The following is a 25518-nucleotide window of genomic DNA, read 5'->3' as shown; positions in this document are numbered from 1 at the left end:
GTTTACCCCCCTCCCTAGGTCCAACCGCAGCCTCGGACTAAATTTTTTAAAAATGCCCGTTTTACTTAGTTTTCCCTTAACCGCCGAAAAAACTGCCAAGAATAGAGGTGCAAGGCCCATTTTCTCGCCGGGCGATATATTTTATAAATTTTAACATAAAAGTGCAAATTTTTGCCAGGGTTACTTACCAATTGTTAGCAGTTTTTCTGGGTGGGCAATCGGGCGTTGAGGGGCTCTCAAGAAAGTCTAGCCCATGATGTTAGATAAGCAGCGGCAAATTCTCAACGAATATACATTCCATTGAGAAATAAAAACTCCACGGGAAAAGTGATCTGTGGCTAACTAAAGAAGTTAGAGTGTGAGAATAAAAAAAGAGGCTTAATGTTGCGAAGAATAGTAATAAGCCTGAGGATTGGGAGAGCTTTGGAAATCAGCAAAGAATGACCAAAAAATTGATACAAAAAGGGAGAAAATAGAATGAAAATAAAAATAGCAATAAATATAAAATACAGATTATATGAACTTCTACAAGTATGTAACAAAGAGATTAGCAAACGTAAGTGTTGGTCCCTCAGAGGCTGAAACAAGTGAAATTATAATGGGGAATAAGGAAACAGCAGAGACTTTAAACAAATATTTTTTATCTGTCTTCACAGTGGAAGGCACAAAAAGCCTATCAAAAATAGTGGGGTACCAAGAGTGAGGAACTTAAAATAAATAATATCAGTAGAGAAACAGTACTTGAGAAACTAATGGGACTAAAAGCTGATAAATCCCCGGGACCTGACGGCCTACATCCTGGGGTTCTAAAAGAGGTGACTGCAGAGATAGTGGATACATTGGTTCTGATGTTCCAAAATTCCCGAGATTCTAGACGGTCCCAGTGGATTGGAAGACAGCAAATGTAACCCCGCTATTCAAGAAAGGAGGGAGAGAGAAAACGGAATTATAGGCCAGTTAGCCTGACATCAGTTATCATGAAAATGCTAGAATCCAGTATTAAGGAAGTGGTAACAGGGCACTTAGAAAATCATAATATGATTAGGCAGAGTCAACATGGTTTTATGAAAGTGAAATTATATTTATCAAATTTATTAGAGTTTTTTGAGGATGTAACTAACAGGGTAGATAACGAGGAACCAGCGGATGCAGTATATTTGGATTCCCAAATGGCATTCGATAAAGTGCCACATAAAAGGCTGCTATGCAAGATAAGGGCTCATTGGGTTGAGAGTAATATATTTGCATAGATAGAGGATTGATTAACGGACAGAGAGTAGGCATAAACGGGTCATTTTCCAGCTGGCAGGCTGTAACTAGTAGGGTGCCGCAAGGATTAATGCTTGGGCCTCAGCTATTTATAGTCTATATAAATAACTTAGATGAAGAGACCGAGTGCAATATTCCAAGTTTGCTGATGATACAATGCTAGATGGGAAAGTAAGCTGTGAGGAGGCCACAAAGAGACTGCAAAGGGAGACAGATAGGTTAAGTGAGTGGGCAAGAATGTGTCAGATGGAGTATAAGGTGGAGAAGTGTGAGGTTATTCACTTTTGTAGGAAGAACAGAAAAACAGAATATTTTTTTAAATGGTGAGAAATTATTAAATGTTGGTGTTCAGGGAGATTTAGGTGTTCTTGTACAGGAAACACAGAAAGCTAGCATGCAGGTACAGCAAGCAATTAGGAGGGCAAATAGCATGTTGGCCTTTATTGCAAGGGGGTTGGAGTATAAAAGTAAGGAAGTCATGCTACAATTGTACAGGGCCTTGGTGAGATCACACCTGGAGTATTGTGCATGGTTTTGGTCTCCTTATCTAAGGAAGGAGATACTTGCCTTGGAGGCGATGCAACAAAGAGTTACTAGATTGATTCCTGGGATATGAGGGTTGTCCTATGAGGAGACATTGAATAGATTGGGCCTATACTCTCTGGAGTTTAGAAGATTGAGAGGTGATCTCATTGAAATATACAAGATCCTGAGGGGGATTAACTGGGTAGATGCCGAGAGGTTGTTTCCCCTGGCTGGAGAACTAGCAGGCATAGTCTCAGGATAAGGGGACGGCCATTTAAGACTGAGATGATGAGGAATTTCTTCACACGGAGGATTGTGAATCTTTGTAATCTCAATCCGAAAGGGCTGTGAATGCTGAGTCATTGAGTATATTCAAGGCTGAGATAGAGTTTCAAACTCTCGAGGAATCAAGGGATTATGGAGATTGGGCGGGAAAGTGGAGTGGATGTCGAAGATCAGCTGTGATCTTATTGAATGGTGCAGCAGGCACGAAGGGCCATATTGCCTACTCCTACTCCTAATTCTTATGCTCTTATGTACATACCTATGACTTCACGTACCATCTAGGCCACTGGATTATGATCAATGAGCCTGGCTTATTTTCCTCTCTGTAATATCTGTAAGCTTGTAATGTTTGTAGCTCCACACTGTGGATGTGGGCGTATTGTGTACTGCAAGTGCAGGGTTAATAATAAACAGAACTAGGCAGATCTCTGGAGCTGTCATGTTGGGAAGCTGTGTGTGCTGTGCTCTGTGAATGTATCACATTTGGCAACGGAAGATGGGATTTTTCGGATGATTTAAAGCTTAAATTTTGTTGGGGAAGGATTCAGCCAGCTGACAGAGAGACTTTGGAAGTTTCTGTCTTTGGAAAAAGCTACAAAATCCGAGGTAAAATACAGCACACGGTATGAACAGCTAGAGATTAAAATGGCAGGTGTATTGGGACATTTGGGTGAATATAGACACGACCGGGAATGTTTTAAAGCATATGTGGATCAGCTAGAATTGTATTTCATTGCAAATAACATAATCCAAGTTCCAGACAATGCAGTCCAGAACCAGGCTATGTTGGAACATAAGAAGGCGATCTTCTTATCGGAGGCAGGTCCGGCATTATACGAAATCCTTGTAAATCTGCTTGTGCCTGACGAACCAAAGGACACAACGCTTAAAGAGATTTTAACGAAGCTGGAGCAGCACTATAATCCCAAACCGTTAGAAATTGCTGAAAGCTATCGTTTCGGGATTTGGAATCAAAAGGCTGATGAAAGTATCAGTGATTACATGGTAGCATTAAAAAAGCTATCGATGCACTGTAATTTTGGAAACTTTCAAAACCAAGCATTATGGGATCGTTTTGTTTGTGGGGTGAAAAATAATGCGATCAAAAGGAAGTTATTGACGACGGATGACTTGACTTTTGAGATTGCTTGTCAGATAGCGAGGTCGATGGGCATGGCCGAACAATATTCCCAAGAATTAAATAATAATTACGGTCGTCAGTCAACCGAGGTAAATCACCTGCAGGTTCAAAGTAAAAGACGGGCATGGCCCAAAGTCTCAGAAACTGGAAATTCTACCAGAGCGTCGAAGTCGTGCTGTAGGTGCCTGGGACAACACATTGCTCAAAGTTGTCCATACGTGAAGGCAGAGTGTTTCTTCTGCAGAAAGACTGAGCATCTTGCGAAGGCATGCCGACTGACGGGTAAACCAGTTTTTAAAGCTGTGAGTCCAGCGTTCAAAGCTATGAGTAGAAATCCCAAGAGACTACATCGCATGGAAGAACAACAACAGGAGGAGGAGATTAATTAGAGTTACACGTCATCAGGAGCATGAGGTTAACGGACAGCGATTCGTTGTCCACATAGATTTTGCGGGATTCAAGATACTAATGGAAATTGACACGAGTGCATCCGTGAGTGTAGTACCGGAGTCACTATACCGCGACAAATTGCGTGATTTCCAACTGGAGAAATCCAAGATCGAGCTGCGAGGCTACTCGGGAGAGAAAATTCCTGTGGTAGGTTGTATCACCGTACCGGTAAAATATAAAGATCAATTTCAGAACTTGCCTCGAATAGTAGTGAAAGGAGACAAGTCTGCGTTACTGGGAAGAAATTGGTCGAGCTCACTGAAGCTGGATTGGAGTAAGATTTTCTGTGTGGAAGCGAGATTTTCATCAACGGATGAGGTTATCAAGCAGTATCCGAAGGTGTTCTGCAAAATGGGCAGTCCGATCCAAGGCTTCAAGGCGAGTGTCAGGGTACAGAAGGACGCGAGATCAGTTTACTACAAGCCACGTTCTGTACCATATGCACTCAAGGAGAAAGTTGAGCAAGAATTCAAAAGGCTAGAGACAGAACATTATTTGTAAGATAGATCGATGTAATTGGCCTACACCCATTGTTGTTGTACCTAAGTCTGATGGTAAGGTAAGATTGTGTGGTGATTATGAAGTTACCGTAACCAAGGTTCTAGAGGTTAATGTTCCCAATACATTGCCGAATATAGAAGATTTGTTCACAACACTCACAGGTGGTCAGATCTTCTCAAAACTGGATCTTACGAATGCCTACTTACAGCTTGAACTAGATAAGGAGTCCAAGTCATGTTTGACTATAAATACTCATCTCGGCCTATATCAATTTAATAGGCTACTGTTTGGAGTGTCTTCCGCCTCTGCCATATTCCAAGAGGTGATGAACCAGATTTTGCAAGGTATTGAAGGGGTAGTATGTTATTTGGATGACATGCTAATTTCAGCACCAAATAGGCAAATTCATAATAACATATTGAATGAAGTCCTCAAACGGCTAGAGAAGCACAGAGTACGAGTGTCTGATCATAAGTGTGAGTTATTTAAAAACTCAGTGGAGTACTTAGGGTACAGAGTAGACAAAGATGGTTTACATCCAACCATGGAAAAAATTGGATGCAATTAGAAATGCACCCACTCCCATGAATGTCACTGAACTTTGTTCATTCTTGGGTCTTTTGAACTATTATGGGAAGTTCCTACCAAATTTGGCTACAGTATTACATCCACTGAATGAACTTTTGAAAAAACAGGTCCATTGGAGGTGGTCAAAAGAATGCGATACAGCATTCAAGGAGTGTAAAAGCAAATTGGTAGAGAGCACCATGTTAGTTCACATATCTAAACTAGCATGTGATGCCTCTCCGTTTGGATTTGGGACAGTAATATCTCATGTATTAAGTAGTGGGGAGGAGAGATCAATGCTTTTGCTTCACGCACTCTCAGTGCCAGTGAGAGTAATTATGCGCAAATTGAAAGGGAAGCTTTGGCATTAATTTTTGGGGTCAAGAAGTTTCACAAATACTTGCATGGTCATAAGTTTACCATCGTTACGGACCATAAGCTCCTAACAGCAATCCTCCATCTAAAGTCCCCAGTTCCAACATTAGCTGCAGCCCGAATGCAGAGATGGGCTTTGATTTTGTCAGCATATATATATTTGATATTGAATACAGACGATCAGCTGATCACAGTAATGCTGATGCAATGTCTAGATTGCCTTCCCCATCACAAGTTACACCCGATAGGGAAGAAGTGTTTTATTTTTCATACATTGATGAACTGCCAGTCACAGCTGGGGAGATTGGTAGAGCAACCAAACGTGACCCAGTGATGTCAAAGGTGTATGATTATATTGCAAATGGATGGCCAAACCAAGTAACAGACAAAGATACACATCCATTCTTCATTTGTAGGAATTAATTATCAGTCGATAAAGATTGTATCATGTGGGGTGCAAGAGTGGTTATACCAAATAAATTCAGGTCCAAATTATTAGGAGACCTCCATGACCAGCACCTGGGAATGTGCTTGACCAAGAGTTTTGCATGCAGTTATTTATGGTGGCCAGGTGTTGATAAAGGTAGAGTAAAAGAGAGAAGTGTGAAATTAAACCAGAAGGCGAGAGTGAAGAACTACACCATAAATGGGTAAAGTGGTTACCAGGAAGAGTGGTGAAGATATGTGGTCCTCGCACATATTTGGTAAAGATGTTTGATAATGGACAGGTTAGGTTTGTTCATATTGATCATATTTTACCTACAGACATGGAAGGAGTTGAAGGTGGGAATGATTCAATTATTTCTGACTCATCAGATAGCTTTGATACACCAGTAGCAAATCCTAAATCCAATGTACTGGAAACAAATGCAGGAGAGAATCAGAATGAAAGTCTGAGTCCGAGTCAGGAAAACAAAGAACCTGAAGTTAGAGTGACTTCAAATGAAAATCAAGGAAATTCCATGGAGGTAAACATTCCTCAGGATGAGTCTCGAATGAGTTTAATGGAAGGCTCTGTTTGAGAGCGAAGGTATCCTCTTTGAAACAGAAAACAAATGGTAAAGTTAAATTTGTAAATATGGAAAAAAAAATAAGTTTATATCCTGTGTTATGTATAAACATGAAAGTTATGTATGATGTTTGTTATGATGGCTTCTTCATTAAAGAGGGAGAAGTGTAATGTCTGTAAGCTTGTAATGTTTGTAGCTCCACACTGTGGATGTGGACGTATTGTGTACTGCAAGTGCAGGGTTAATAAAAAACAGTACCGACAGATTTCCAGAGACTTCCGAGAGTGCTGCCTGCCATGTTTGGAAGCTGTGTGTGCTGTGCTCTGTGAATATATCACACCCTCCACGTTATTTGTTGCAGCCCACATGCCAGCTTGGCTGAGATCAATTAACTGAGTATAGACTGAGAGTAGAATATAACATCTTCTGGCCTGTATGATTCAATTAGATGCTGCATTTACCAACAGAACTACCAGTGCTGCCATATTTCCGCGTATTTCTGCTGACTAGGAATAGGTCCAAACCACCTGCTCGGAGGGTTTCCATACAGCAACTTGGGCAGGCAATACTAATCTTCTCAGCTTTTGGGATTTAAAAAATCACAATTAAAAAATACATATTGTTGCATCAGTGAGGCAGAATTCCTTTCCATGAAATAGTCAGCAGCAGACTCAGATGGGACATTAAACGGTCCCTCTCAGGTGAACATAAAAGATCCCACGGTATTATTCTGAAGAAGACCAGTAGAGTTCTGGCTAACATTTATCCCCGGCCAGCATCACTAAGATAGATTGTCTGGTCATTTATTGCATGCTGTCTGTGGGATCTTGCTGTGCACAGGTTGGCTGCCATGTTTCCTGCGTTACAACAGTGACTACACATCAGAAGTGCTTCATTGGCTGTAAAGCACTTTGGGATGTTTTGAGGTCAGGAAAGGTGTTATAATAAAATGCAAGTCTTTCTTTCTTTTCTAATTATAAGTCAGTTCTGTTGACTACATGAAGAGTAGGGTTTAACAGTGACCATCAAGTAAGCTATGACAGTCAGTAACGAGTATTTAAGCCAACACTCACCTAGAATAGCCAGCACAGTGTTGTCCTTCAGTACCTCCATGGATCCAGAGCACACAAAGTAAATGGCCTGCAGGGCATCGCCCTGACGGATGAGGTATTCCCCAGGAGCACAGAAAGAGGTTTTGATGCTTAGGGAAAGGGATCGAAGGCACCCACGGCTGGCTGATTCAAATATAGGCAGCTGAAGGATTTCTTTGTTCAGATGCATTGCAATGTCAGCTCGTAGTTCATCAGGGAAATCTTTCAGGAGCTGGAATGGAGACATGTTACATGATTAAAATTGACACAGTATGGAAGCCTACCTCCTGGTAAAACAGTACGCATTGTTTTTCAGCTTGTAGACATTGTCACTATTTGTACTTTCTTGTATCCCATCATCTGATGTAAAACCACAATAAAATTCAGCAGTCATTATGGTGGAAAGGCTTCTGTATAGCAAAACTGATTGGGGGTATTGGAAGATAGAAACATGAAGGAAACAGAAACAGGAAGTATAAACTCAAATGGTGATGTCAATCAATATTGTATATTATATTATATTCTAAAATTGGAATTCCTATTCACACCTCTTCTAGCTCCATCTTTTGTTTCTTTACTTGTCCCATTACTATCTCCTTTTGCTTTGTACAATCATAACTTTTGTCATTTAATCATTCCTGCCTTTCACCCTAACACACCCTTTTGTTCTTTCCTTCCCTCCCCTCTTTCCCTGCCCCTGCATTTGCTTCAAATCTGTTACATCTCTAACTTTTTCTAGTTCTGTCGAAAGGTCTGACCTGAAATATTAACTCTGTTTCTCTCTCCACAGAAATTGCCTAACCTGCTGAATATTTCCAGCATTTTCTGTTTCCATTTCAGATTTCCAGCTTTTGCAGTATTTTGTATTTTGTATTAGCTCTGTCATGTTATATGATGCTGCCAGATTATTCTGCAGTCTGATAAACTGCTTTCAACCATATTTTATTCTCTATGTATAAATTTAGCCAACTGTGCAAGTTTTTGGTTCAAGCAGAAGACAACATGCTATCTGCAGATAAAAACCTTTATCTAATGTGACGGATGGAATAAGCCACCAGAATGTTTATTTTCTCCCTTGCAACTTGCAATAAAACAATAGATCAAAAGCTGAATGTGGGAGAGAAATATTGTTATGTATGCAATAAAGGTTCAAACTGAGTACTGTTTAACTAAGCAAGGTACAACCTTGGCTCTACTTTATTTAGGCCCAAAGTGCCTGACTCTCAAAATGGCTGGCCTTTTATACCTGAGCAGCACCGTGTGTGTGCTGCTCAGTGGCCTCCAACAATGACGCCATCTAGTGGCTACAAACAGAATATACATACATGACAATATCCCCCTCTGAGATATTATCACAGTCTTTCACAGGTTGAGATGGTCCAGTGCTTTGCGCTCCCGGGTTGACCGTATCAGTTCGATTCCAGCCTTGGGTGAGTGTGCGGGATCTGTTGTGGCTGATGGCTGGATGATTGACTTGTTGGGGGTGGCAGTGGTCATGTCAGGAATTGCAAGTCCATTTTTATTGAACAGGTCCGTGATGGAAATTCCAGGTTCACCGATGACTCTTGAATCCTCTGAAGACTGCTGGTAGGTTGGTTGGTCGTCGATGGTTTCTTCGTCCGACTGTTCTGGATCGTCTGTGTGCCTCAGCTTTGTCTGATCCATGTGTTTTCTGCAAGTTTGCCCATTCTTGAGCTTAATAACGAATACTCTGTTGCCCTCCTTGGCCATGACCGTACCAGCGATCCATTTGGGATCCTGCCCATAGTTCAACACATATACAAGATCATTAACAGAAATCTCGCGTGACGTATTTGTGCGATCGTGGTACCCTTGTTGACTTTGTCTTCTGTATTCAACATGATTATTTAAATCTGGGTGTACCAGAGATAGCTTGGTCTTAAGATCTCCTTTCTTTTTGAGTTCAGCAGGCGAGAGCCCTGTGAGTGTGGGGTCTTGTCCTATAACTCAGCAGTATGCAGGACAAGTGGGTCTGCAGTGACCCTTGGGTTACTCTCCTCATGCTTTGCTTGATAATTTGTACTGCACGTTCAGCTTACCCGTTGGATGCAGGCTTGAACAGTGCTGACCTTACATGTTTTATCCCATTAAGTTTCACAAACTCCTGAAACTCCTGACTGGTGAAGCATGACCCATTGTCGCTCACCACTAAGTCAGGCAGACCATGTGTCGCGAACATGACATTGAGATTCTCTATGGTTGCCGTGGACATACTGGATGACATGATTATGCATTCTATCCACTTCGAATAAGCGTCCACCACCACGAAAAACATCTTGCGCAGGAAGGGACCTGCAAAATCTACATGGACCCTGGACCAAGGTTTGGATGGCCACGACCACAGACTCAGCGACGATTCCACTGGTGCTTTGCTAAGTTGCATGCAAGTGTTGCACTGATGCACGCTTGCTTCCAGCTCAGAATCAATTCCTGGCCACCATACATGGGACCTGGCGATGGCCCTAATCATCACTATACCCGGATGTGTGCTGTGTAACTCACGCACGAACTTCTCTCTCCCTTTCTTAGGCATTACAACACGATTGCCCCACAATATGCAATCTGCTTGAATAGACAGTTCGTCCTTGCAACGAATGTACGGTTTGGCCTCCTCGCACATTTGCTTAGGTATGGCAGACCAATCCCCTTTGAGGATGCAACCATTTACCACCGATAATATCGGGCCTGGCTGGTCCAGGTCTTAACTTGTTGAGCCGTGACAGGGGTTCCTTCACTTTCAAAAGCATCCATGATTAACATTAGATCCTGCGGTTGTGGCGTTTCTACCTTCGGTGTGAGCAACACCGGCTCAAAGCATTGGCACAATTCTCTGTGCCAGGTCTGTGGCGAATAACATAATCATAGGCAGATAATATCAGCGCCCACCTTTGGATGTGGGATGAAGCAATGGTATTGATACCTTTGCTCTCGGAAAACAATGAAATGGGCGGCTTGTGATCAGTCTCTAATTCGAACCTCAGACCGAACAGGTTTTGATGCATCTTTTTAACACCGTACACACACACGTTAAAGCTTCTTTTTCTACCATACTGTAGTCTCTTTCCGCTTTAGACAAACTTTTGGATGCATACGCGACAGGTTGAAGTTTCCCTGATTCATTGGCTTGTTGGAGTACGCAACCAATTCAACATGACGATCCATCACAGGCCAAAACTAAACGTTTATGTCATGTATCCTGCAAGGCTACTGTTGGTACTATCTTAAGGTGTGCCACCAGAGGGCACAGCAGTGGGAGACTTGCAGGTCACCTGTACAGGTGTGCCTGACCTAGTATAAAAGGCAGGCCACCAGGTGTGATCCTCACTCTGGAGTCAACTAATAAAGGACTAAGATCACTACAGTTCAAGTACAACACACTGCCTCGTGGAGTCATTGTTGGAGCATCTAAGAATATAACAACTGACGGCGAGATTACGAACTTTCACGTGGAAATGGCTACCCTTGGTACGTTGCAACAGTTCGCCGATGGTGATGATTGGGATGCCTTTGTGGAGAGGCTAGAACACTTTTTTACAGCAAACGACCTGGCAGGAGATGACCTGGCCGCACTGGCTGATAAGCGCCGCGCTATCCTGCTAACCAATTGTCTATGGTCTCGTCAGAGACTTGCTGGCACCAGCGAAGACAACAACCAAGTCATACAATGAGCTCGTAACCCTGATCCAGGAGCAACTCAAGCCCAAGGAGAGCATCCTCACAGCCAGACACCGGTTCTATACCCACCGACTGCCCGAAGGCCAGGAAGTCGCAAAGGACGCCACAGACCTCAGGAGGCTGGCGGCACCATGCGATTTCGGCACCTACCTCAACGAAGTGCTGCGGGACATTTTTTCATTGGAATTGGCCATGAGGTGCGTCTGTCCTCCCAGGGGATTTGTAGGATCTTGCGGAGACATCATTGGTGGTATCTCTCCAGCGGCTTGAGGTGTCTGCTGTACATGGTCCATGTCTCTGAGCCATACAGGAGGGCAGGTATTACTACAGTTCTGTAGACCATGAGCTTGGTGGCAGTTTTGAGGGTCTGGTCTTCAAACACTCTTTTCCTCAGGCGGCCAAAGGCTGCACTGGTGCACTGGAAGCGGTGTTGAATCTCGTCGTCAATGCCTGCTCTTGTTGATAAGAGGCTCCCGAGGTATGGGAAATGGTCCACGTTGTCCAGGACTGCGCTGTAGATCTTGATGACTGTGGGGCAGTGCTGTGTGGCGAGGACAGGCTGGTGGAGGACCTTTGTCTTACGGATGTTTAGCGTAAGGCCCATGCTTTCATACGCCTCAGTAAACTTGATTATAAAGATATCCCAGATCTCAAAGGTATCGCAATGGAGTTATATTTTATTATAAACAAACAAGTGGCAATTGAGACTAATTTCAGTACTCTAGCTTTTTTAAAATAATTGTGCATTGATGCATAACAGTCTCACTCAATTAGCTATATCGTATTCTTTCAACTTGTCCATTGTATACAATCCATGACACTACAGTACTCACAGGGCAACAAGATTCTATTGGCATCTCAACAAAAGTTTTACTATTTCTTACTTGATAGTGTTACAGGTATTAATTATTGCATAAGATGTGAAGCTGCAGAGACTGCTGGGATGTGGGTTTGTGTCTATGATTTTCCACATGAACAAGTTCCCATTAGTGACTGGTTATCAGTGGGTGGCACTGATTGGAGGCTAAATGCTTTTTCACAGGAAATGGGAAAAAAAATCAGGCGTTACTCTGGATTACAATTGTGCACCTCTTGGTGGCTGGTTACAGTTCATCTTGAGGTCCAGAAAATAAAAGAAAGGGGAGCAATGTAAACATAAAATAAAATTACTTTCACCATCAAAATATTCTGCCTTCTTTATTGCATATTCAAATATTTCTTTTATGTTCCCACATAAATAGGATTACACCAAAATTATCAGGTAGTGGCTTTGTAACTTATGAAACTGATCTATTGATCATCGACCAGAGTGAGAAGGGATTTTGCTTCCAGATAGTAAAATCTATGTCAATTCCAGGTCTCACGTGTATCTTCCATGTTTATCTTTAGCAGAGCCATATCAAGCATCGGGTCTCACTATCCAAACTACAATTGTGACTGAAAAGATGAACCTTTTTATGTTACTATGGGCTCAATTTTCCCCAGTGATTTGCGCCATTTTTTTGGCGTAACTTTAAAAATCCAAGTTTCCCCAAAAATTGTGCACCAGCGTAACTCAGTTATGATTTTTTTAGGTTAGTTTTTTTTGCGTCATGGGTGCGTAACCTGATGTCTGCGCCAGTTTTTCACATTTATGCAAGTTTGGCCAACTTACATTTTTCCAAGGATGGCATATGTGGCACTCCCAAAAAACCTTCTGGGCACGTAACAAAAACCAGCGCATATCAAAAAATCAGCACAGAAAGGCACCATTGTTTCTTTGCATAGTTTTGGAGGGACTCAAGAACACATTAAATATGCATCATCAAGCTTAATTTTTTCCAACTGAAAACGCAGAAAATGGAAGTTTCATACAATTCTTTAATTTTGGATTTTTAAAAAAGTGCCACGCCACCACCGAACATCTCCAAACCGGGCTCGAGGGTCGGAGCGTCGGCCGGCAGAATCGGCCCCTCGCCTGGACACAGGGGTTTGGCTTTAAAGGAAGCCCGGGGGGGCGGGGTGGGGGTGGGGTGTATGGAAGCCGAACTGAAGTGATGAGTACCCTTACACTGATTCAGTTATAATTTTAAAAATATTTTATTCAAAGGTTAATAAACACTTGTTTGTACTTAACTTAAGTTTAATAAAAATATTCTTGTATCAAACGTTAAAGTTTTCAGTTAAGATCACTTACAAACTTTGAGGTCACTTACAAACTCTAAGATTACTTACAAACTTTTAAACTTGTAAATTTACATAACTTACAAAAATCTTTAATTTGAGAATAGTTACAACAGCAACAACAACAACAACAGCAAAGAAAGCTGCACCATCTCTCCTCCACCTTATTCTAAGACCGCCCGCTGCGCTTGGTCTTGTTGACTCCATCCCTGACTGCAGGCAGTGGCGTAGCGTTTCTCAGGTTGGTACCAAGCTTATTCTTTTGAACATCACAGGTAATGTGCACTTCTTGATGATGGGGGAATGGGGAGGGTGGGGGACGGGGGTTGTGGGGACAGGCAGTAATGTGGAAGGCCCGGCTTGGACCACTTCAGAGGCTGGTCTGGGGATTGGAGAGGGAGTAGCAGTTGATACTGTCAATGGCCATGGGGTCTGGGCATGTTCCCTTATTGCAGCAGCTAACTCCGACATTCCCTCCCTCATGTGCCCTGACAGTGTCTCAACTACCTCCAACATTCCCTCCTTCATGTTCGCCGACAGTGTCTCAGTTACCTGTGACATTCTGTCCATCATGTTGACCAACAGTGTGTCAACTATCTGCAAAATTCCCTCTCTCATGTTCACTGACAGCGCATCAGCTACCTGCGACATTCCCTCCCTCATGTGCACCGACATGTATCAGCTGCCTGAGGCTTTCCCTCCCTCATGTTCCCGGACAGTGTTCCCATTTCTCGTGAGAGTGTTGTTACTTTTCCCGATACCTCATCACCCACCCCACTGATGGTGCCCAGGAGTGATCATGTAAGGTCAATGCTCTCCGCACTCATTGCCGTCATCTGAACTACATCTGTTAGATCCTGCAACTCAGGAGAGCGCTGTTCCTATTTCTTATGTTCTTGCGTTCTTATGTTCTTATGAGCTCTCTTTCCCCTCCTCACTCTGGGTGTGCCTTGCTGCATCCCACTGGGACCCGCAACCTCAGACGGTGGGGTCCTGGATGTGCCTTGTTGCATTCCACTGGAATCTCCAGCCTCGGACTGTGGGAAACCATGGAATGTCCCAACAACACTCGTACCACTCAGGAAAGGAGCTGGCATCTCAATGGGCGGCACCTGCATCCAGAGTGAGTACAACAGTGGGGGTTTCATCTATCACCTCCCCCTGACCCTCACCCCCATGCTCTTGGTATTGAAGGTGGGGTTGGAAGATGTTCTCCTCTTCAGGCTCATCCACGTCTGAATCTTCTGCATCATCAGGGCTAGCTTAAAGTTCTGCAAAATATAACAGAACAGAAAAATTGTTAGCAGCAGAGGAGGGGGCAGGGTGGGTGGCATGAGTAGGCTCACACAGTGCAAGCAGCAGGCTGATTTGAAGGACCACGATGAATGATAGCACATTGCATCAACCGAAGCATAGCTGATGGAGACATCCCCATGAACCGAAGCATGGCCACCCCTCCCAGTACTTAACATTTAGGAAAGCCAGACTGTGGAATTTGCAGGACTTACCCTCTCCCTCAAATGTGGACCCAGCTTGTGAAGTGATGATTGTTTTTCTCCAGGCAGGACCCATAAAAACAGCGACCCTCTCTTCCAAAGGTGTTAGTGGCTGTAGATTTGCCAGGTCTCCTCCTGTTTGAGTTCTTTCCCTTTTGTTGTGTGCCACCTTCTTCTGCAAAGATAAAAATATAACTTTTTAGAGAGGGTATCTATCTGCTGGGTGGGACATACAGATGGTCACATTTACAATTGCAATTCCAGTGAATAAATGAAAATATTACTTACACTAACTACTTGACCAAGGTCCTTTCTTTTTGCACTGGCCTCAAGACCTCTGGGGGTCACCATTGCACAATATTCTTCTGCAAGTTGGTTCCAGCGTTTCTTCATTTCTTTTGGTGAAACTTTCATGTGACCACTGTTGATGTCCATCTCATGCCATCTGGCCTCAACTACAGTAATTAGTGCCTCCACTTCATCCTGTGAAAAATTCTTGGTCCTTGAGCCGCATTGCATCTTGTATTGCAGCTCCAATTTTTCCAATGAGAATTAAAGTTCTCACACGCAACTATCTCTTTAAAAGTGGCCAAATGCAGACCGGGAGCTGTACTGGGCATGCGCGCCCATAGCAATCACGTCAAAAAACGTCCTCTTTTTTTTGTGCACGCGCAGAAGGGGGGCTTCGTTTTTTCGCCGCAGGCATTGAGCTTCACCCCCCCGAAGTTAACGGACAGGCTGCGTGGCGCCAATTTCAAAAAATAGAATGGGGAAAATTGCAATTTATTTTTTGGGAGTAGTCAGCGCCAAAAAAACAGGCTTAACTCTGGCAATACGCCAAAAACGGCATTGGGGAAAATTGAGCCCGATAAACTGTAAATTCAATTCAGTCGATGACCACTTTTAAAGTATGGCTCAAAATTGTTGTATAAGTGCACAATAGGAAACCCTTTACAACGAAAATGTGCTGCCTATGCTAGTTTGCCCTTACTTAGTTGCATGGCATTATTTCTGACTATGGAAGTGTCCATCGCACTTCAATTTCAATTATATTGAGGACATGGAAATACAAAATCATGTACCCAAATGTATGATAACACAGTTTAATATAAAAATAAAACTCCAAAAAGAGTGGCATTATTTTGACGCTTTGGTATGAAAGTAACTATAGGACCTATACCAAAACTGCTGAGAATCAATTTTCAGAATAATAGGCACACTGTTGCTGCAATAAACAGACAAAATCAGAAGCACCTCAAATGTTGCTCATTATTCAAAGTTAGATAGGATGCTTTCACTGCATGATGTGCTCTACAATTTCTATGCGTCTCCATTCTGATGAAGAAAACCTTTGCAATTGCCATTTTCAACAGCAATATCTTGGAGATAAATAATAGATTGTTACAATATTGTAAGAAGCCAATGCCAAACCAAGGTCATTTAAATATGTAGCAATCTAAATATGTAGACACACAGCAACCCACAATGAAAACTGGTACACTGATCACTTCGTGTCCTTTTAACACCAAAAATAATTCAGTTACATTTCCATTTTCTCTGAGTAAGTGACTTTGCGTGAATTTTGGAACATGAATTCAAATCTAACTCCTTCCTTACTGCTCTCTTATTCATTACCTTATTGCAATTTAGAGCAATAACTTCACTTTTATTCCTCACTTTGCTGCCAATACGAACTTGATATCACCAGCTCTTCCTTCACAGTTCTTCACGTTGAGATCAAATGGAAACTTTAATAATGCTCCATTCACAAATGCACGTGATAAAGGTTAATTCATTTGCTTTCATTAATTTTACTACAAAAAAAAACAAGTGCTAGAAATCTGATAGTGCAGGAAAACGGCTGGTGTCACCACGGGACGAGGTTATCTCCCACCTGTAAAAAGAGCACAGGCAGCACTGTTATTTTGGTGCTGCCTGCTGATTTAAATGATCGGAGCACAGAAATTACCGTGTAACACACTGCTTCAGGTGGTGTGCTCAGCAGGCGGCCCAATGTAGTGTGGCCATAGCATCCTTGGAGCAAGGCAGCATTGTCGTAAAGCTAGGCTGTCATTTTAGAAAGCAGTATTGAGCCATTAAAGGGGAACTGCTATGTAAAGTGAAAAAAAATTAAAATCATTTAAAAATAGGCAGTCTTTAGTCCTGCAGTGCTCAACTGTCTTCTGAAAAAAAAATTAAGAGTAATTCTTAAAGAAATGATAAAGTGCTTCAGCACGAACACAAATGACTCAAAAAGCCAGGGATAGGGCACTAGAGTCTTGTATGCAGCACTCCAGATTTGTGTAGGTGGTCAACACTGGAAGAAAGATCTTCTACCCACAGGGGCCAGGAGACCCTCCAGAAAGAACAATGTGAGACCAGATCACTGAGGCCATCACTGCCAGCAGTGTTGCCCCCATCACCTGGTTCCAGTAACCAAAGAAGTTTCATGACCTCAGACCACTCAGGTCAAGGTCAGTGATGGCATCTTCAAAAGTTGTCTCCTACCAACTGCACCACTAGCCTCACATACTGCCCATTACACGATGCCCTCCCCACAATCACTCACCTAACAACAATCTGTACCAAATACAAGGCACACATCACATTCCTAGTTTTACCTCACCCTCTTGGAAGAGACGGTGCTGGCCATTGTTGCCAGGGGCATGGCTGAGCCCTTGGCCAGCAACAGGGTTGAAAGAATACAAGTTGCTAGTATCTTCATACGTTATCCTCCTTCTCATATCTCATTCCCCCTCATCCCACAATATCTTCTGATTTACAAGCTGCACATGGTGAAAGCATGCACCTCTTGATTACCTCACCTTTCCCTCACCACAACTCCACCCTTGTGCCTTGCTAATTTCAGACACCCAAGAAATGCAGCCTGCCCAGCCAGTGGGTGACCAAGAAAATGGAGAGGAGAGTGAAGAAGAAGAAGAAACATAATCTCATGATTTGACACTCCCAGCTACTAGCTCCTCAAGGTAGTCCAGCGAGGCCATCTGCGGTGTCTTCCACTGAAAGTCAGCAGCCTTCCACGAGCCATGCTGAAGCCACTGGAGTAGCAATGCATGACATCAGTAGGATAAGCAAAGTCACACACATGACACTAAGGGAATGCACAAACGTGGTTAGTTGATTTCTTGATGTCATGTTGGATGCATATATGGATAAAGTTGGATTGGAAAGTTTGCTTTGTGGTGGCTTTTATCTCAGCATTGTGGCCAAGAGGACTGTGATGGTCAGTAACAGAGGAAATGTAAGGGGTGGGACTAATGTTGAAAGGGGAATTGGGGTTGTGGTCACTGGGACCGGAGGTGGATAATTCAATCCAAGATATCCTGGCCAGAAAGGGGCTATCTGGAAGTTACCCTGCTGTCCTGGCTAACATTCCTCCCTCAACTGGCACCACCAAATAAAACTAGATTACTTGGGAGTATGACATTATAGCCATTACAAAGACATGGCTGAAAGAGGGGCAGGTTTGGCAGCTGAATATTCCTGGTTACAGGATGTTTAGACAAGATAGAGAGGGGGGTAAAAAAGGGAGGGCGTGGTATTGATTAAATAAACTATTACAGCGGTGAGGAGGGATGAAAAATTAAAAAGGGACAAACACACTGCTGGGTGTGTATTATAGACTCCCAAACAGTGGGAGGGAGATAGAGGAGAAAATATGTAGGCAAATTTCTGTGGTCCAAAAACCAGAGGGTAATAATAGTAGAGGATTTTAACTATCCTAATATTGATTGGGACAAATATAGTGTGAAGGGTATAGAGAGTGCGAATTCTTAAAATGCATTCAAGAGAACTTTTTTAGTCAGTATGTAACAAGCCCAACACGGGAGGGGCGGTTTTGGATTTAATTTTGGGGAATGAAGCTGGGCAGGTGGAAGGGGTATTAATGGGAGAGCACTTGGGTGCCAGTGACCATAATTCAGTCATATTCAAGTTAGTTATGGATAAGGACAAGGAATAAAAATCCCAAATTGGGGAAAAGCTAACTTTGTTAAGTTGAGGAGTGATTTGGCCAACAGTTACTTGTAAGTAAATCAGTGACGGAACAGTGCGAGGCATTCAAGGAGGCGATCTGGAAGGCTCAGGCCAAACATGTGCACGTAAAGAAAAAGGGTGGGAATAACAATTCTAGAGCCCCTTGGATGTCTAGGGACTTACAGGGGAGGATAAAGAAAAAAAGGGAAACTTATGTCATATACCGACGGCTAAATACTGCAGAATCTTTGGAGGACTATAGAAAGTTCAGAGGTAAAATTAAAAAGGATATTAGGAATGCTAAGCGAGAGCATGAAAAATTCTTGGCTAGTAAAATTAAGAAAAACCCAAAGATGTTCTATAAATATATTAAGAGCAAGAGGATAACTAAAGAAAGGATAGGACCTATTAGAGACCATGAGGGTAATCTTTGTGTGGAGGCAGAAGACGTTGGTATGGTTCTTAATGAATACTTTGCGTGTTTTCACAAAAGAAAGGGGCAATGCAGATACTGCTAGCAAGGAGGAGTGTGAAATTTTGGCTGAAATAAATATAGAGAGGTGGTATTAAGGGGTTTAGCAGCTTAGCAGCCAGGGTGACCAAGGCTGGCAACTCAACATTCAGGGGTATTCAACATTCAGGAAGGATAGACAGAAAGGAAAAGGAGGTGGGGTGGCATTGCTGGTTCAAGAGGAAATTAACGCAACAGTAGGAAGGACATTAGCTTGGATGATGTGGAATAGGTATGGGTGGAGCTACGAAATACCAAAGGGCAGAGATTTAAATAGGTTAAGTGAATGGGCTAAGGCTTGGCAGATAAAATACAATGTCGGAAAGTGTGAGGTCATCCACCTTGGGAAAAAAAACAGTAAAAGGGAATATTATTTGAATGGGAAGAAATTACAACATGCTGCGGTGCAGAGGGACCTGGGGGTCCTTGTGCATGAATCCCAAAAAGTTAGTTTGCAGGTGCAGCAGGTAATCAGGAAGGCGAATGGAATGTTGGCCTTCATTGCAAGAGGGATGGAGTACAAAAGCAGGGAGGTCCCGTTGCAACTGTATAGGGTATTGGTGAGGCCGCACCTGGAGTACTGCGTGCAGTTTTGGTCACCTTACTTAAGGAAGGATATACTAGCTTTGGAGGAGTAACGGGGACGATTCACTAGGCTGATTCCGGAGATGAGGGGGTTACCTTATGATGATAGATTGAGTAGACTGGATCTTTACTCGTTGGAGTTCAGAAGGATGAGGAGTGATCTTATAGAAACATTTAAAATAATGAAAGGGATAGACAAGATAGAGGCAGAGAGGTTGTTTCCACTGGTCGGGGAGACTAGAACCTAGGGGGCACAGCCTCAAAATACGGGAGAGCCAATTTAAAACCGAGTTGAGAAGGAATTTCTTCTCCCAGAGGGTTGTGAATCTGTGGAATTCTCTGCCCAAGGAAGCAGTTGAGGCTAGCTCATTGAATGTATTCAAGTCACAGATAGATAGATTTTTAACCATTAAGGGAATTTAGGGTTACGGGGAGTGGGCAGGTAAGTGGAGCTGAGTCCATGGCCAGATCAGCCATGATCTTGTTGAATGGCGGAGCAGGCTCGAGGGGCTAGATGGCCTATTCCTGTTCCTAATTCTTATGTTCTTATGTTCTTAAAACGCTAGTGGGAGTTGTATACAGACTGCCAAACAGTTGTAGTGAGGTTGGGGACAGCATCAAACAAGAAATTAGGGATGCATGCAATAAAGGTACAGCAGTTATCATGGGTGACTTTAATCTACATATAGATTGGGCTAACCAAACTGGTAGCAATGTGGTGGAGGAGGATTTCCTGGAGTGTAGTAGGGATGGTTTTCTTGACCAGTATGTCGAGGAACCAACTAGAGGGCTGGCCATTCTAGACTGGGTGATGTGTAACAAGAAAGGACTAATGAGCAATCTTGTTATGCGAGGCCCCTTGGGGAAGAGTGACCATAATATGGCAGAATTCTTTATTAAGATGGAGAGTGACACAGTTAATTCAGAGACTAGGGTCCTGTACTTAAGGAAAGGTAACTTTGATGGTAAGAGACGTCAATTGGCTAGAATATACTGGCGAGTGATACATAAAGGTTTGACGGTGGATAGACTGGCAAACATTTAAAGATCACATGGATGAACTTCAACAATTGTAAACCCTGTCTGGAGTAAAAATAAAACGAGGAAGGTGGCTCAACCGTGGCTAACAAGGGAAATTAAGGATAGTGTTAAATCCAAGGAAGAGGCATATAAATTGGCCAGAAAAAGCAGCAAACCTGAGAACTGGGAGAATTTTACAATTCAGCAGAGGAGGACAAAGGTTTAATTAGGAGGGGAAAAATAGAGTATGAGAGGAAGCTTGCTGGGGAACATAAAAACTGACTGCAAAAGCTTCTAGAGATATGTGAAGAGAAAAAGATTAGTGAAGGTAAACGTCGGTCCCTTGCAGTCAGATTCAGGTGAATTTATAATGGGGTACAAAGAAATAGCGGACCAGTTAAACAAATACTTTGGTTCTGTGTTCACGAAGGAAGACACAAATAACCTTCCGGAAATACGGCGGACCGAGGGTCTAGTGAGAAGGAGGAACTGAAGGAAATCCTTATCAGGCGGGAAATTGTGTTAGGAAAATTGATGTGATTGAAAGCCGATAAATCCCCGGCGCCTAATAGTCTACATCCCAGAGTACTTAAGGAAGTGGCCCTAGAAATAGTGGATGCATTAGTGATCATTTTCCAAAAGTCTATCGACTCTGGATCAGTTCCTATGGACTGGAGGGTAGCATAGAAACATAGAAAATAGGTGCAGGAGTAGGCCATTCGGCCCTTCTAGCCTGCACCGCCATTCAATGAGTTCATGGCTGAACATTCAACTTCAGTACCCCATTCCTGCTTTCTCGCCATACCCCTTGATCCCCCTAGTAGTAAGGACCTCATCTAACTCCTTTTTGAATATATTTAGTGAATTGGCCTCAACAACTTTCTGTGGTAGAGAATTCCACAGGTTCACCACTCTCTGGGTGAAGAATGTCATACAACTTTTTAAGAAAGGAGGAATAGAGAAATCGCATAATTATAGACAGGTTAGCCTGACATCAGTAGTGGGAAAAATGTTGGAATCAATTATTAAACAAGAAATAGACGCGCATTTGGAAAGCAGTGACAGGATCGGTCCAAGTCAGCATGGATTTATGAAAGGGAAATCATGCTTGACAAATCTTCTGGAATTTTTTGAGGATGTAACTAGTAGAGTGGAGAAGGGAAAACCATGGATGTGGTGTATTTGGACTTTCAAAAGCCTTTTGACAAGGTCTCACACAAGAGATTAGTGTACAAAATTAAAGCACATAGTATTGGGGGTAATGTACTGACGTGGATAGAGAACTGGTTGGTAGACATGAAGCAGAGAGTCGGGATAAACGGGTCCGTTTCAGAATGGTAGGCAGTAACTAGTGGGGTGCCGCAGAGCTCAGTGCTGGGACCCCAGCTATTTACAATATACATTAATGATTTAGATGAAGGTATTGAGTATAATATCGCCAAGTTTGCAGATGACACTAAGCTGGGTGGCGGTGTGAGCTGTGAGGAGGAAGCTAAGAGGCTGCAGGGTGACTTGGACAGGTTAGGTGAGTGGGCAAATGCATGGCAGATGCAGTATAATGTGGATAAATGTGAGGTTATCCACTTTGGTGGCAAAAACACAAAGGCAGAATATTATCTGAATGGCGGCAGATTAGGAAAAGGGGGGGTGCAACGAGACCTGGGTGTCATGGTACATCAGTCATTGAAAGTTGGTGTTATGTAATGATGTGTGTATCGTCCCAGTACCGTAAATGTAATGTAAGCACTATGCCACACCACAGAGGGCGCTGTGGTGGGAAACCTGGTAGTACCTGCAACAAGGGCTATATAAGGCTGACCACCACACCTGAGAGGCACTCTGGAGCTGAACAATAAAGGACGAAGGTCACAGCAGTTAGATTTACACCAGACCGTGTGGAGTCAGTTGATTTGTGTGCTACATACACCACATTGGCAATGAGGAAGCGGACGAACTCCACGCAACCATGTCTACTCTGGGCTCGCTAAAGGATTTTACCGTGGGCAATGATTGGGAGGCCTTTACGGAAAGGCTCGAGGACTACTTCACAGCAAACGACCTGACGGAAGACACGGACGCAATGGATAAGCGTAAGGCGATATTGCTCTCCAGTTGTGGAGATGAGGTTTACTGTCTCATCAGGGATTTGCTGGCACCTGGGAGCGCTAGGAACAAGTCATACGAGGAGCTGACTGAATTCATTCGTGACCAGTTGAAACCGAAGGAGAGCATCCTCACGGCCAGATACAAATTTTACCATCACTGCAGACCTGAGGGCCAGGATGTCACCAAATATGCTGCGGACCTCAGGAGACTCGCGGCGCCGTGTGATTTTGGCGCACACCTTGACGAGGCTTTGCGGGAAGTTTTCGTTATGGGGATTGGCCACGAGGGCCTCCTTCACAAGCTGCTAGCCACGGAACCCACAGTCACTCTGACAAAGGCCATCACCATCAGCCGGGCACATATGACCTCGACTTGCAGCACCAAGCAAATAATCCACATAGTCTCGAACCCGGCAGGTACTGTCCACAGGATAGCGCCCACCATGGACAAAACTGCAGAACGTGGCTCTGCCCGGGGCAGAGAGCACAGACCTCGGGATCCTGGAACTCAGAGTCTGCTGAGGGGGGCCAATCAAGTAGCACCATGCTGGCATTGTGGAGGAAGCCATGGGGCTCACCAGTGCAGGTTTGCGGAGTACACGTGCAATACCTGCCACACGAAAGGCCACCTTCAGCGTATGTGTAAAATAAATCAGACTCATCATGTGGCTGAGGAGATGGGGGATGATCCACTGTTCAGCGAGGAGCAGGCAGAAGATGATGAGGTGTTTGGACTGTACACGTGTACCGACGATTCGCCCCCACTGATAAGGGAAGTAAAAATCAACGGAGTCCCTGTGAGTATGGAAGTGGACACGGGCTCGGGTCCGTCGTTGATGAGTCGGAGAACTTTTGATAAACTGTGGATTAACCCAGCTGCACGACCCAAGCTGGTCCTGGTCACAGCGAAGCTGCGCAACTACACCAGGGAACTAATACCGGTTCTTGGCAGAGTGATGGTGCAGGTATCCCACGGGGACGAGACGCACGGTTTTCCACTCTGGGTCGTTGCAGGCGATGGGCCGACACTCCTTGGCCGGAGTTGGATAGGGACGGTCCGTGGGAGCTGGGAAGACTTCATCACTCCACAGGCTGCTGCTCCCTGGGGTGCTGCCGTGCCCCGGGTCCCCAGAGAGCAGCGCCGACCGAGCTGGAGCTGCAGCCTCAATCCCCCCACAGGCAAGCCCCAGGCCCGGACCTCACACACAGATCCTGCAGCCTTAGCCCCCACAGGCAAGGTCCCAGCCCCAGACCTCAAACAGAGATCCTGCAGCCCCAGCCCCCACAGGCAAGCAGTCCTGCACAGAGGGGCCTAGTGGGGGGGGGAGTGAGCCGGCGGGGTGTGAGGGATCCAGGATGGCCAGCGGTTCGGAAGAGCCCCGCCGAGGAGCTGTTAGCATCGGGTGGCGGCAGCAGCTGGAGGTCGGCGGCCATGGCGGCCGCATGGGAGGCGACAAGTCAGGTGGCAGCAGAGGGGAGCGGAGGCTGCGACGGCGGAGGGCATCCGGAGCGGCAGAGAAGAAGATGGCGGCGGCATCGTGTCGGAAAAGCAGAGCATCAAAGATGGCAGCGCCCAAGGAGAAGCCTCGTGGAATCCTCCTGCATCAAAGATGGTGCCTTAAAAAGGAAATGCACCCGGGAGTCTTAAAAGGGCCTTACCAAGAGGTGGTCCCCACAAAGGACTTCTGTAAGGCAGAGCAAGTCCAAAATGAGCTATGTTAATGTGAGATGGCGAATTTATAATAAGAATTTATTTTTTAATGCTGAATGGCCACTGTATTTGTGTAAAATAATGGATGAAGTACAACTAATGATAACAGCTAACAAGGAAATCAAGGATCCGTTACCAGTCAATAACGAGTTAATGTACCAGATAATATGTACCATACTAACGCACTGTCTATGCCTACCTGCCTTTCATTGGACAAGTGTGATTTTTTGTAATGCTGTGTGTATCGTTGTCCTGCGTCCTGGTGGGGGGGGGGAAGGTGATGTTATGTAATGATGTGTGTATCGTCCCAGTACCGTAAATGTAATGTAAGCACTATGCCACACCACAGAGGGCGCTGTGGTGGGAAACCTGGTAGTACCTGCAACAAGGGCGATATAAGGCTGACCACCACACCTGAGAGGCACTCTGGAGCTGAACAATAAAGGACGAAGGTCACAGCAGTTAGATTTACACCAGACCGTGTGGAGTCAGTGATTTGTGTGCTACATACACCACAGTTGGCATGCAGGTACAGCAGGCGGTGAAGAAGGCAAATGGTATATTGGCCTTCCTAGCTAGAGGATTTGAGTTTAGGAGCAGGGAGGTCTTAATGCTGTTGTACAGGGCCTTAGTGAGGCCTCACCTGGAATATTGTGTTCAGTTTTGGTCTCCTAATCTGAGGAAGGACGTTCTTGCTATTGATGGAGTGTAGCGAAGGTTCACCAGACTGATTCCCGGGATAGCAGGACTGACATATGAGGAGAGACTGGGTCGACTGGGCCTGTATTCACTGGAGTTTAGATGGATGAGAGGGGATCTCATAGAAACATATAAAATTCTGACGGGACTGGACAGGTTAGATGCGGGAAGAATGTTCCCGATGTTGGGGAAGTCCAGAACCAGGGGACAAAATCTAAAGATAAGGGGTAAGGCATTTAGGACTGAGATGAGGAGAAACTTCTTCACTCAGAGAGTTGTTAACCTGTGGAATTCCCTACCGCAGAGAATTGTTGATGCCAGT

The 25518-nt window shown here is 44.1% G+C and overlaps 1 protein-coding gene across 1 annotated transcript in view; it reads right to left on the bottom strand.

The window, feature by feature from the left end:
• Window positions 1-25518, bottom strand: part of kcnh3 (potassium voltage-gated channel, subfamily H (eag-related), member 3) — a 939094-nt gene that overhangs the window by 225908 nt on the left and 687668 nt on the right. The window contains exon 9 of the mRNA XM_070875952.1: window positions 7197-7446. Coding sequence (XP_070732053.1) covers window positions 7197-7446 — 250 coding nt within the window. The remainder of the gene's footprint in view (window positions 1-7196; window positions 7447-25518) is intronic.

The sequence above is a fragment of the Pristiophorus japonicus genome, chromosome 3 (genome assembly GCF_044704955.1).
Source record: "Pristiophorus japonicus isolate sPriJap1 chromosome 3, sPriJap1.hap1, whole genome shotgun sequence".
Classification (NCBI taxonomy): domain Eukaryota; kingdom Metazoa; phylum Chordata; class Chondrichthyes; family Pristiophoridae; genus Pristiophorus; species Pristiophorus japonicus.
The sequence above is the reverse complement of the archived record's forward strand: the minus strand, read 5'-3'. Positions and strand labels throughout refer to the sequence as shown.